At 46.3% G+C, this 14,396-nt stretch overlaps 1 protein-coding gene across 1 annotated transcript; it reads right to left on the bottom strand.

Annotated features, from left to right (window-relative positions):
* Positions 1–12,512: 12,512 nt before the first annotated feature.
* Positions 12,513–13,988, bottom strand: LOC136491054 (disease resistance protein RGA2-like). Its single transcript, XM_066487266.1, has one exon. It carries the CDS (start codon positions 13,986–13,988, stop codon positions 12,513–12,515), a length of 1,476 nt encoding a protein of 491 aa, XP_066343363.1.
* Between the last annotated feature and the right edge of the window lie 408 nt (positions 13,989–14,396).

Below are 14,396 nucleotides of genomic sequence, written 5' to 3' on the forward strand. Positions count from 1 at the left end.
ATTGAGACGCCGATTGCTCTGCGAAATCCCCTTCGATTGTTCATCCAATTTAGCAAGGATTAGGGCAAACTGCTCCTCTACCTTTATTGTGACCTAAAGACAGGTGCGTTGGTCGTGCGCCAGGATCTAGACTCTCCATACCAATTGTTACGATCTTTTTTTCAAAAGCGTGCATTGGCACATGCTTCATTAAGGAGAAAATGGAAACAAAGTACATCCGGTGCTTGCCACGGCGAGATGCCATAGATAGCGAACCGGAGGAACACTTACATGGATCACCGGCTTCAACGGTGGCGCTAAGATGGTGTACTAACTGAGGAAACTAGCTGTGCGACTAAAGAAAGATAGAAGGGCAGATCGCGGCCACTAGGTAGGTAAAACGATCAGCGACGCAAGGCTGCGAAAGCCCGCGGCGATCCAAGCGTCTTCCTCCTCCAGAAATTGTTACGATCACCGACACTCTTAGTATATTTGGTAGTTTATAGTGGACAAGGACGTCGCCAGCGATCTGGAGCTGTAGCTCACCGCCAATAGGACATCCAAATCAGATTTCTCTTCCTACCGCTAGCTTTTTTTTAGTCTTAAGCTGTTACAGCTGGGCCAGTAGGCGACAACAATTCTCCCGATATACCGGGCTAAGCTAAACATTGTACCACTTAGGCCCATAGAACCTAGTATCAGTTTTCTTGGGCCTTCGACCTCTTGGGCTCTTGACTTCTTCTTGCTTGTCTCCTAGACTCGCCTCCTAAATGGCGATACATGGCCTACCGTCGCCACGGCAGCTCATTGTTGCCTCTACACGCCTGCCGCCAGTGCTGCACTGCCTGGTCATGGAGCACGGCTTCTCCAATCCAATCCATGGCCACGTCTAGGAGAAGAAAGACCGAGGAAGAGAGTTTGAAGAGAAGAAAAGAGAAGTGAGAGGAAAACATCAACACGCAAGAGATGGAGAGAGCGGCACCCAGCCTTCCATCCCGTGACCAGAAATATGACTGCAGGAGAGAGAGAGTTTGGGTCTGGCACGGATCATGGTTTTTTAGAGTGTTGGGAGAGTGAATGGGTCTCTCACTACTTTGGTCTATACATTAGTTTAAATGTTGGTTCAGTGCTCTTAAACAACCGTCTCTGAAAGTCAATTATAACTTTAAAGGTGGACGGATTAAAAGAACTATGATTTTTAGGGGCGTTTCTCTTAGTTCAACCACCCCTAAAAATAGATATATTTCTAGGTGTGGTTCATTTAACATATCTGTTTTAAAAAAATAGATTTCTAGGGATTAATGTTTGTTAGCTACCCCCTCTGTCCTGTAATATAGTGCATTCTAGGAATTTTAAGACAAATTAAGAGAGAACATAAAAGACGCATGTACGCTCATTTTATTTCTTCATTAGATGCTATCATCTACGTGATTAATGGTGATTGATCGTTAAATGGAAAGTATTTAATGCAAAACTAGGTTTTTGTCCTCCATAATGCATTAGATTTGATGTCAAATTATGAATGCTAGAATGCATTATATTACAGAACGGAGGGAGTACAATGCTCCTCTGGTCATAGTTAGAGGCAGTTTCTTATATGCACCATCGTTGAAAAAAAATAAAAAATGACTGTAAAAATTGTGTAGTAGTGGTTATAGTAAATTAATTTGGTAGTTAGCATATGTAATCTTATACTGCCCTATGTATCTTTACTCTCTCTCTCTCTATATATATACAGTCCGGGAGGCACAGTGCAAATATCATATGCCATTATATCTAATCTAGTATGCTTTCATTTCATGATACAATAGTAAGTTTTCTCCACTGGCATGAAAATTGAAGGGATTTTTGGACGTATATACCCTCATCAGGACATACATGGGCGACCAAAAATTTTTTTCTCAACTAATTATTGGAAGGACAGCAGGTGCACCATCTGAGTTTTGTTGCAAAGTGCATCAATGGTCATCGTATTTCAATTAATCCTAGATGGTGCAACACGTTTTCCTTATAGCGAATGAAAACTGTTGTTTGCATTGGCCAAGTAAATGGTACGGAGTACAGTAGTGTTCAAGGCTTGAGAGCGGAGAGAGTAAAGTTGGTTAATTTTATTTTGCACTCCGGTCTGGAGGAAATGGAATTACTACTTCATGCACATGGTAAATATTTTGTAGAGGTTGTGGAGGGGTTAGTATCATCATATTTAACCAGTAGTCTGCAATAAAATCACTGTTGAACAAATCACTACACATATGAAAATAGTGCATCCGAAGTTTATAATTACATTGGATAGAGGACATCTGAAGTTTATAATTACATTGGATATAGTTCATGCTATCAGAAAAAGGCACTGTATGGCGCTTCCTCCCTGACAAACTATGTTCTTGAGGCATATCTTGAGTGCAATTTGGAACGAAGCGAATAGTTGAAGGATAAGGGGGTAACCTGGATTCCCATATCAACAGATGAAATTCTCCTTTAGGCCTAGCAGAAGGATCTAGCAGTAGGAGACCTTTGGTAATTCTGTTTTGGCTAGAGCATAAAAAGTCATGCTACTTCTACTAGTACAAGGTAAGATGCGAAGGGGACTAATAACAGGACTCGAAATGAATTCCGTCATGTCTACCTCACGGCCTTGCTCGAAAAGCAGATTTGGGTGCTGCCCGTAAGCGAAGAGGTTCTTCTCAATCATTTTTCTGCACCTGTTTAGTAGGGAAAGCCGAAGTTGAGCATCCAGGTTGCTTCTCATCACGTCAGCCAATGCTTTTCCTGCAACAAGTGATCCATGCTGATGCAATTCCTTTGCAATTGCTTGTCCTATATGTACTAGTCTTGGATGTGCTCTAACAAGGTATCAAGAGATATCGATCCCTCTCCCTGACTCTTCAACTGCCCCTATCCCCAAAATCCGTCGCCACCTCAAACCGTTCCTTCTCCACCAATGGCCGAATCTCTAGATCCCACAATTGCTCTAGCCGCTGTGATCGTTTCCGCCCTTCCCCCTCCTCCAGGTACTCCAGGCTTGGCTTCAGCGCTCGCCATAATCAACGTCAAGACTCACATCCGCTTCGCCCTTGAGCTTGATCCACCCAACTACTCCAACTGGCAGGAGCTGTTCCTGACCCTTGTCGACAAGTTGAGTGTGTCATCGCACATCGATGGCACACTGGCACCTGAAAATCCCGATGCACCCTGGACGACGATCGATTGGTCCGTGTGCTCTCCATCTACTCCTCGATGTTGGCTCGTGTGATGCGCCTGATCATGGTGCCTGGCACCTCTGCCTATGAGATCTGGACCAAGGCGATGAATCTTTTCCTCGACAACAAGGCGTCTGGCGCCATAGCCCTTGAGGCGAAGCTTTGTGCTCTGACCCAGTGTGAGCTACCGGTGCTCCAGTACGCCTCAAGGATCTCGTTGATGGGCTCGCTGATTTGGAACACCCATCAATGACAGCACATTGCTGCTTGCCCTCCTTCGTGGCATCAACGAGCCCCTCAGCAACATGGTCACCATCCTGAAGATGAAGGATCCACTACCTAAATTCCTCGAAACATAGTTTCCTCTTGCTCTAGAAGAGTCTGAGCTCCCATTGCATGCCTCCTCAGCCACTGACCTCGCCACGCCCAAGGCCGCCCTCGCGGCACCCCATCCCCATGCTCCAGCACCGACGACTGTGGGTCTTGCTGCACCCACCGTTTCATCGGCCCCCGTCCACCGTCTCATCCTTAGGGTCATGGGATGGGCAAAGGCAAGGGCAATAACAACTAGCGTGGTCCTCATCCATGGGACAATCCTTGGAGAGGCTCTTTTTAGATGTGGCCTATGCCTGGTTAAGGAATTCTTGGGGCTCGCTCAGGCTATGTGCTATTCCAACCGCCGTTCTAGTAGCCGCCATAGTTTTTGGGCGTCGCACAGGCCATCTTTGCTGCTCCTCCTCAGCCCGGCTACCCTTACGACGCCTAGGCCTCTACGACAGTTCTCTAGTCGGTGCTCCTGTTGCTAATCCGATGGCATCCTAGAACCAGGCTACCCTAGCTAATGCTCTCAATGCAGCCCGAGGCAAACTGGTACATGGACTTCAGTGCGTCCTCACACCACTCCTCGAATCCCATGGAGACCTCCGGCTCTCATGGCCTTGAGCTACGAACCCTAGCGAGGCCTCGTGCTCCGTGGTGTGTGTGGTTCTTCCTTCGCAACACTATGAACGGACTGGCACACCAGCCTACGGTGCCCTGCATGGCGCGCAACCCTATAGCTAGTTTGAGACACTAGTCCATGGACACTGCTGGAGGTTTGGCATGGCCATCTGGTTCTGGTGGCTTCCAACGACCCCTGGTCACACCGGTGTATGTGCGGCGAGAGCACTCTTCCTGCCCTGTGGCTCCAGCGGCGCCCTCTAGCACCACCTCGGTCATCGAACCGGCTACTCTGTGCTCCTCCAAAGCACTGATTGTCCCTATTCCGCCACCATCAACTAGCACGCCAAGGAAACTAAGGGAAGTCCGGCATCAGCCAACTGCGAAAAATCTTTGACCTATTCATGGTTACCACAAGCATCAACCCTCTACCTAAAACATATCAAGGTGGACTCAAGTACCCCAATTGGAAACCTGCTATGGAGTAGGAATACGGTGCTCTCATTGCCAATCAAACATGGAATCTTGGGTCGCCACCACCACATGCCAACATTATTTAAGGGAAATGACTCTATCGCCACAAGCTCAATGCTTATGGATCTCTAGCTCGATACAAGGCTCGTTAGGTCATGCATGGTTTCTCTCAACAGCAAGGTCTTGACTTTGATGAAACATTCAGCCCTGTGGTCAAGCCCACCACTATTCGTACGGTATTATGCCTCGCCATCTCTAGTGATTGGACTGTTCATCAATTGGACATTAAAAATGCATTCCTGTATGGTACTATCAATGAAACTGTTTATGTAACACTCCTGGTGTTACGAGCTTGCTTAGTACCAAGATTGAGGCCCGAGAGAGATTAGCCAAACAAGTTTTTGAGTTTTAAAATTTTAAAATGCACATAAAATGAAAAGCGAAACCTATGTGACTCACTTTTGTGGACTCAACTAAATATCCAAGTTAACTTAGTGCGTAAAACTGCTAATGAAAATCCTAACAAGAATGGGATAAGTAGTTTTAATTGTTTGGCACGAAAAACAATTTATATAAACAAAAATAAAATATAACTTGTGTATAGTACTTAAGTAAAGTTGAAAATGCAACTTTATTTTTTGAAAACGAATGTTGTTAACCAGTGTTCTTGGGAGCTCAAAAAGCGAATTGGAAATTAAAATCAACCCTTTTCGTTAAGTCGGTAAACACTTGAACCATGTTTAAAGTGCCATTTTTGGTGAATTATATTGAGCAAAATAATTAAATAGTGCTTAAATATTTTGTTCCTATGAGTTAGTATGAAGTATGGACTATTGCATGGCATACTTGTTGGATGGAGTTAACAAGGTTTAGACCTTCTAAAATTTTGGCAAAAGGGCTAGTGGCTGTTAGTCCAAGACTAAAATCTTTTATTTTTCTAAGTAGGGAAAGGTAGTAGACAATGCCATTTTGGCAATTAATTTTTGAAAAATTTAGTTAAACACTGTAGCTGTGTTTTGGCACTGTTGATTGCACCAAAGTGTGATCTTTGTAATGGAGTAGGGGTTAGAGGGGTTTGAGCTCGTTTTGGCCATGCAAAAATCTCGCGAAGTTGCAAGAAGGTCACGGTTGTTGGCGGTTCTGACCCGTGGCCACGGTCACCACGTTGGTTCGTCACGCCATAGCCGCTGGCAGCGCTTTGTCCTGCAGGCTATACCCTGCCGCACGCGCGCCGCCGTCTGGCCCGTTGCTACACATGGCTATCGGCTACTGCGAGTTTGGGCCATTGCACTACCGTGATGCTGTTGCGCACCGTGGTCGTGTCCTTGGCACTGCTGAGCATGCCACCGAGGCCCCTCGCGCATGCCACTGCTGTGTGCTGGGCTGACGCCGTGATGCGCCGCGCCATTGTGCCTTGGTTGCAGCTGCCCCATCATGCGCAACGCGCTCTCAGCCGCACACCTCACCTACGCGCCGCGCTGCTCTTGTTGTGTCGCCTGGCCTTACTGAGCCGGTCCCACCACGAAGCTGTAGGGAGTGTGTAGCCTCACGCACGTGGAGCAGTCGCCGTGTCGCTTCCCTCCCCATGCGCCATTTTGTTGCGCCAAGGCCGAGCCATCCCATCCTGACATTCCACGACGTGCTCTCTTTGAGCCTCACCCATGTGGACGCCCTGGTTTCATTAACGCAGCCTCAACTGAAGTTGGCCGAGCCTTGAAGGGTCACTGCCCTGTCTTCCCTTTATCGCCGACGGAACCGCGCTGCTTCGCAAGTTAAATGCGCGTTGTCCGTGATATCTCATCTCGATTCAGTGCTCCAGTAGCTAGGAATAGAAGCTAGCTAGCAGCCCGACCCGCACCAAGGCATAGGCAAGCCATGTTGCCAACCAGATTCGAGTTTTTGCTCGCCGCCATGCCGTACTCGTGTTGATGGTGAGCATCTTGTCACTAGTAGCAGCTCAATTGATGGGTGTTTCGAGCTCTCCTTGACCCCCACATGCTGATGCTCGCCTTCTTTTGGTCAGAAGCTTCATTTGTGATGAGGTGACGCGCCGGTGTCCGCCTCGGAGCATCGCTGCCCCGCCAGCTCGCATGTGGCCAAACCACCTCAGCCCTTCCTGGTTTCAACCATCACCACCGCATGCACCTCAGTGACCTCTGACTGTTTTTCTACCACTGCGTTACCTCCATTAGGGCTCTAGGTCACCAGTACGGCCTTGCCGTCGTCACAAAATGCATTGTCCCAGCCACCACCATGGTCGGCTATGCTGCTGTGCCTCTCCCGGTACCTAACTACCGCCTCTAGAAGCACGCTGCCAAAACTTAGATGCTCGGCTGTTGTAGGTCACCGAAGACCCTTGCCGATGGCCGGCGTAACCGTAATTGTCGCCGGTGTGCCACGCTGTCACGCGTGCGCACGCCGGGGAGCCACTCGTTGCGAAGACAACACTTTTTAGGGTGTTTTGTGCAGAGCTTGAGTCTAATGAAGTAGTGATTCACTGTATCGCTTGATTGTCTAATTGTGCGAGCCCTGTTTTGCAAAAGCATGAGCGCGTGGGGCTCTCCGGCCTTGAGCCATTGCTGGGCCAACCGGCCGAGCACGACCACGCCCCATGCGGGCTTCGCGGGATGCTGGGCCGGATTAGTCGCCATCGGCCTTTTCCTTTTTCGTAAAGCATTTTCTAATTTAGTTTCTAAAGCAAACTTGTAAATTCCATATAAATTTGTGTAGTTATCGGTGTTTCAATTTAACACCAACGAGTAAATTTGTGTTATTACGCGTCTGGCCCAGATGGTGTGCTAAAAAGACACAAGTTTAATACTGGTTTGGGCAGAATGTCCCTACGTCCAATTTGTGGCTGGTGCTTGTGTTATTTACACTGAAAAGTTCTTAGTAGGGGTTACAAATGGGCGAGAGAGGGACAGGTCCCAAGTCTCTGATGGAAAGGTCGAGTGGACCCTGAGAGCTCGGTTGCTACTCAACTGTGTGCTCTAGGTGTGAACCTAGTGGTTCTATTATGGTGTGGTGAATTTATCCCCTTTAGTGGGATTCCCGGTCCTCCCTTTTATAGGCCAAGGGAGAGCATGAATTTATAGATGGGAGAGAAAAGTAAAACGAGAGGCCAAGAAAGTCTGTCAAGGACGTCGGGTCTTCCTTTTCCTCTATGCGGACCCTGCTGACATGATAGGCGGTGGTAGGGATAGCCCCACGCCCGGCGCATGGCCGTTGATCCTGACAAGGCTACGCTGGGCATCTGTCCGCTGACAATGTCATGTCCTGACATTGTCAGCGGGTTGTCACGTCCCATCCCACCCCACCCCGGTGGGTGGCGCCGTGGACCAGGGTGCTATTCAGCGGCCACACGGGGAGCAGGCAGCACAGTGACTACACGTCCATTACTGTGGGTAATGCGAGTTTCCTTCTGGACCATAGCGGTTGTCGTTAGCTTCCATAAGGATCCATGCCCGTGAGCAATTGACGACGCTCACAACATTGTAGGGCAAATGTCGCCGCCTACAACACTGTTTGGGCTCTGACATGCTTGGAAGGTCGTAAAGCACCCTTTTGGCATGGCCTGACGGCACTGTCCTATAGGGATGTAGGGTACAGTCCTCGGTATTACGGTTGACTTTGAGCGCCTTGCTTTATCTGCTCCGTGCGTTGTTTGTAAAGGGGTCATGCGTAGACATCAGGCCAGGTGGAGCCAGCCCTCAGACATCGAGTGAGGCGAAAATAGCCCTCAGATGTCGAGCGAGGCGGAGCCAGCCCTCAGACGTCGGGCGAGGCGGAAACAACCCTCGGACGTCGGGCGAGGTGGAGCAAACCCTCAGACGTCGAGCGAGGTGGAGCCAGCCCTCAGACGTCGGGCAAGGTAGACATAGCCCTCGGGGGTCGGACGGGATGGAGCCAACCCTCAGACATCGGGTGAGGTAGAGCTAACCCTCGGGGGTCGGGTGATGCGGAGCTAACCCTCAGGGTCCAGGTGATGTGGAGCTAACCCTCGGGGGCCGGGCGATGCAGAGCCAGCAGCCTTGGTCGCTAGATGAGACGGTGCCCAGCAAGAAGTGTAGTCACGCTCCGGATCCTGGGATGAATCAATGTTGACGGGTATTAACTCTTCCTCTTCATGTACCCTAGTATTGGTCCCCAACAGTAGTTGACCAAAAATGGTGAAACTAATTTTGTTATGTTCCTAAAATCATGATCTATCTTCTAGTATATCTTGTTGACATAGCTTCATTGTATTTTCAGGAGTTATCTAATTAAATTGAGATGCTTAATATTGTTAAGATATAAACTTGTAGGAATTTTGTAATAAATTGGTGATAGTGTTGGCTCTAAAAATTTTATAGTAAATTTCTCATATTATTAGGTGCTCACTATAATTTTTGTAGCTCTATAATAATTAGTTTGCTAAGATAGCTAATGAGCCCTAGTTTGAAAATATATTAAATCAATGAAATGAATTAAAGAAACACCTTGGGATTGTAGAACTAAAACACTTATTGGGAAACAACGCCTTATGCAACAACGTGGATACCTAGCCTAGTATGTTAGTCATTAGAGCTAGCTCGTAGCTTGAGAGGCGTAATCGTATTTTAAGAGTTGCGGTTACCATTGATTAATTGTGTCTCTGTGTTGCATCCACGTATGTCATAATAGGAACAACGATGGATCGTGAAGATGATCGGAGTAGCGGAAAAGATGGTGCCTTGATGATTATGTCACCATGATGGAATGCTAACTTTTGGTTATATCTTACCCAGACAAGCCCCGGTGCATAACCCCTATTATTCTGCACTTTAGTTTATGCTTGTGCATTAAGTTTAAAGGAGTTGAATGAAATCCACTTGCATAAATATATCCTTATCCTATGAGTCTTACTAGTATGACAGGATTATGTAGATTGTTATGCTATAGGATTCTGGTAGAAGTCGAGTGATTACATGTCACTCGCGAGAGATAGGAAAAGATATTATTGTTACTATTAGCATCACATGGAATATGAATGGATAATAATTGGGGATCAGACAGAACTGTACTTTGGATTTGAAATTGGATTGGGTTGGGCATTCGAGCGAGGCTCTAGTTGCACTCGTTCACCCTGTATCGATTGAGGACCGTCCGTTGCTGTGGATGGTAGTCATGTCACAGACTTATTATCCTGAGCACATACTTGCTTATGGGAGTGAGAAGACTTGTTACTCTCTTGGCATGGGTTCTGGCTCTTTTCGGACAGATTTTTAGGGGTGGGTATTAGGTGGAAGTCTAAGCACCATACTGAGACCAGGTCTCAGGTGTTGGGGGCTTGGAGTCCAAGTTTGGACAGGAACCTAGACCCCGTGACAGGAGTGGAACGGGTTGGTCTTGTTTGTGCCTGGGGTACAAGCGAGGTGTTTGTTTCGGGGTACCCAGCTAGGATACATTGATTTGCGAATCACTATTTCTGTGAGACAGTATGACTTGGCTATGGTCTAGCACCGTAGTAAGAACTAGAATATGAAAGATAATATAATAGTTCTGATTGCTTACCACATGCTTGAAAGTAGCATAGATGCTTACATAGAATGGTTAGTTAATGAATTAATGATGACTGCTAATAAAATTGAATATAAGGACGCACATTTAGTAATGCTTCCAATAACCCACAAGCCAAATAGCCTTGCATATCCTTGGAGTCTTTTATTTTCCTCTTGTCGGTAAGTCTTGCTGAGTACAATCGAGTACTTAGGGTTTTATTCCCCCTGTTGCTGGTGACCAGATGATACATAGATCTAACTATTGTGTGTGGAAACCTCCTGGTGGGCTCAGACATGATTTCTTTTATGCTACGACCGTAGTGTTTGTTTATAATTCTCGCTAAAAGTTTTTAGAAGAAAAGTTTTATCATCTATCATCATATTTGGTTTATAAATGTTCTCTATGTTAATGATTCACCATTAACCTTTATTTCTATTGTAACTCTAATCATATGTTGTTCTCCGCTGCAAGATAAAAATGTGAACCTAAAATGTATAAACACTTTTACAAGTAAATCTGTCTTAATTCCGCTATTGCATTCAACTTGTTTAAGTACTCTAATGTTGTAATAAAGTGATGTAAGAAATGGTTAAGAATGTTGTAAGCTTTATTCTCTTATTTATGATCCTGATAGAAGAATGTGGATTTTTGAGTTCTCCCTTGGGGTGTGCTCGACGGAACGGCATGATTTAGTGCACTCTCTTGGGTACTTAGTGTCTAATTGAAGACAAGTACTCTTGGGAGGGCATTACATTAGGCGGTTCTACCACAGTTTACTACCAGTGCCCCCTGGCTTTGTTGATCTGGTTCGTCCTAGTCATGTGTGCAAGCTCAACAAAGCTCTCTATGGCCTCAAGCAGGCCCCATAGGCTTGGTATAGCCGCTTCCAGGTGTTCATCACATCCATTGGATTCCGAACTTCTCAATGTGACACCTCGCTCTTCATCTTCACTCATGGGATGGATGTGGCCTACCTTCTCTTATATGAGGATGACATCATACCAACTGCTTCATGGTAGCCTCTTCTTCAATGCATTATTGGCTCCCTGCCGCAAGAATTTGCCATGACTAACCTTGGTGATATCCATTACTTCTTGGGAGTTTCTGCACAATGTTCATCCTTCCTCTCTCAAGCCAAATATGCAGCTGAAATCTTGGACAAAGCCAACATGTCATCATGCAATCCATTGACAACTCCACTTGAGTCCATTCCAAGCTGTATGCCCAAGATGGACCACCAGTTGCTGATCCTACTCTATATCACAATCTCGCAGGTGCCTTGCAATACTTGAATCTCACATGCTCAGATATTGCTCACGCAGTTCAAAAAGTTTGCTTGCATATGCATGACCCTTGTGAGTCCCACTTTGCTCTCATCAAATGGATTATGCGGTATATCAAAAGCACCATGGAGTATGGTCTCCCCCCCCCCCCCCCCCCGCAGTCGGTCACCTGACTTGGTAGACTACTCAGATGCCGATTGGGCAGATTGCCCGGGCACTCGTTGCTCTACTTCTAGGTATTGTGTGTTTCTTGGCGATAATCTTATATCTTGGTCTTCCAAGCGCCAACACACAGTCTCACGATCGAGTGCTGAAGCAAAATATACGGGAGTTGCAAATGCTATGGCCGAGGCTTGCTGGATTCGCCAACTCTTGGGAGAACTCCTTCGCACCTTAACACATGATGTCACTCTTATCTATTGTGACAACATCAGTGCCATGTATTCGTCAACAAACCCTGTTCATCACCACAGGACCAAACATGTGGAGATTGACCTATATTTTGTTCGGGAGCGCATGGCCCTTGGTGTTGTCTGGATTCTTCATGTTCCTATGTCTCTTCAGTATGCAGATATATTCACTAAAGGATTGTTGACTGCTGTATTTACCAACTTTTGGTCCAGACTCAACGTTCGTTCCTCTCCTAGTTGACACTGCGGGAGGGTATTAGAATATGAAAATATCTGCACGCTTAGTCATGTACTTTGTCACCTATATACACTTGTTCAATGAATAGAAACTCACGATGGGTATCCTCCCAGTCTTGTGTTCTCACAAGGGCAACACACTTTCCTTAGCAAAATAAAATTGTTGTTTGGCCAAGCAAATGGTAGTGTTCAAGGCTTAAAAGTGGAGAGGGTAGAGCTGGTTAATTTTACACTGCACTATCTCTGTCTCTTTGAAAAGTAAACAAATAGCTAGCACTCCTAGCTGTAGGAAATGCAATTACTACTGCATGCACATTGTAACTATTTTGAAGAGGTTGTGGAGGGGCTAGTATCATGTCATCACATTTCACCAGTAGTTTGCAATAAAATCACTGTTTAACAAAATATCTGCACAGATCTGAAATTAGTACATTTAACTTCTATGATTACATTGGATAGAGTTCATGTCATCAGAAAGGCACTGTATGGCGCTTCCTCCCTGATAAACTATGTCCTTGAGGCATATCTTGAGTGCAATTTGGGACGAAGTGAATAAATGAAGTATGAGGGGGTAACCTGGATTCCCATGTCAATAGACGAAATTCTCCTTTGGGCCTAACAGAAGGATCTAGCAGTAGTTCTCCAAACGCTACCTTTGGTAATTCTGTTTTGGCTAGAGCGCTACTAGTACAAGGTAAGACGCGAAGGGGATTAATAACAGGACTCAAAACGAAGTCCGTCAGATCCACCTCACGGCCTTGCTCAAAAAGTAGATTTGGGCGCTGCCCATAAGCGATGAGATTCTTCTCAACCACTTTTCTGCACTTGTTCAATATCGAAAGCCAGAATTGAGCATTCAGGTTGCTTCTCAACACGTCAGCCAATGCATTTGCTGTAACAAGTGATCCACTCTGATGCAATTCCTTGGCAAATCCTTCTGCTATATGTACTAGTCTTGGATGCTCTGCCGGGTCCGCACTTCCAAATGCTAGGTTCTTGAAGAGGTACCAAAACTCCTCGTATGACAGACCATCAAGAAAAATTGGTCTTACTGACCCAAACCTTGCTAATCTTCCAAGCCTGCTTATGATGATCACCTTGCTTCTTGTACTAGTTGCTCTTGTCACAAATGAATAAAACTCATTCCATTTCACGTCATCAACATCTGAAACCAACTCAACTACTACAAGTGACGACATCCCCACCAGGGCCTTTTCGTGGTCGACGATGGTCAGGAAGTTGTCTCCGTTCAGATGCAGAATCGAAGCGAATTTGGAGCGTACCCTCTCGTCAGCACATACATGGGCGACCAAAGTCTTCTTCCCAACTGCAAGAGCGCCGATGATTGGCAGAACAGGAGGTGGTGCATGGTCATCTGATGGGTTAGGCTGCAGTAAGAAGTTGAGGAGCTTTTGTTTTTCTGCATGTCGACCAAACATGAAATTGCCGATGTAAAGATATGCATCGTAGGGCCTACAGGACAAGCGCTCATTACACCCACACAGAAGCACAACGAACTCTGATATGTTCGCCATAGCTGTTTCCAGATTCTCCAACGCGGCGTGTACCTTGTCCTTTTTCGCCGAAGCAAGAACTGTGCGGGGACGTTTGAGACGAGTGGCAGAACACAAGGAGATTGATGAGTCGCTAACCTCGTGCTGGAAATGGAATGTCAAGGTATCCAGCGCATGGTAGCCCTGGTACATGGCCTCCGATAGCATCTTGAGCTGCATCAGCATCCCAGAGTTGCTGATGTATCGCGCATCTGCCTCCTCAATGACGGTGTGAACCCTCGTCAGGAGATGCCGCAGCCTCTCCCGCCTCTCCTCCAATCCTTCATCTTCATAGCTGGAGCTGGAGCTGGAGCTGGAGCAGTATCTGTTAAAGGCGAAGGAGATGAATCGGCTGACGAGTTCACCTGCAACCGCAGCTATGGCAGATTCCATCGACTGCACAGAGGATTGAAGAATGGACAGGCAACAACTTCTCCCCTCTCTTTATGACAAGGATGTGTCCTAGCATTTGGTCGGTTCCTCTGGAATCTCTCTGAATACTTTTCCGTCTTTCACGCTCCGGAAGTCCACCGCATCACACGTGTTTTGACCAAAAGGGCTTAGAGGTGACCACTGTTCCAAATGCACGAGAGCAAGACGCGTTAGTATACCGCCTTGTCTCAAATTTTAGAATTTGACACTATGTAAAAAGAAGATTCCCATCCCATTAAATTTGTGATACATGCATGGAGTATTAAATGTTGATGAAATCAAAAACTAATTGCACAATTTGGTTGTACTTTGCGAGACGAACGTTTTGAGCCTAATCAGTCAACGATTGAACAATTATTATCAAATAAA

This window comes from Miscanthus floridulus, chromosome 1 (genome assembly GCF_019320115.1).
Source record: "Miscanthus floridulus cultivar M001 chromosome 1, ASM1932011v1, whole genome shotgun sequence".
NCBI classification, from domain to species: Eukaryota; Viridiplantae; Streptophyta; class Magnoliopsida; order Poales; family Poaceae; genus Miscanthus; species Miscanthus floridulus.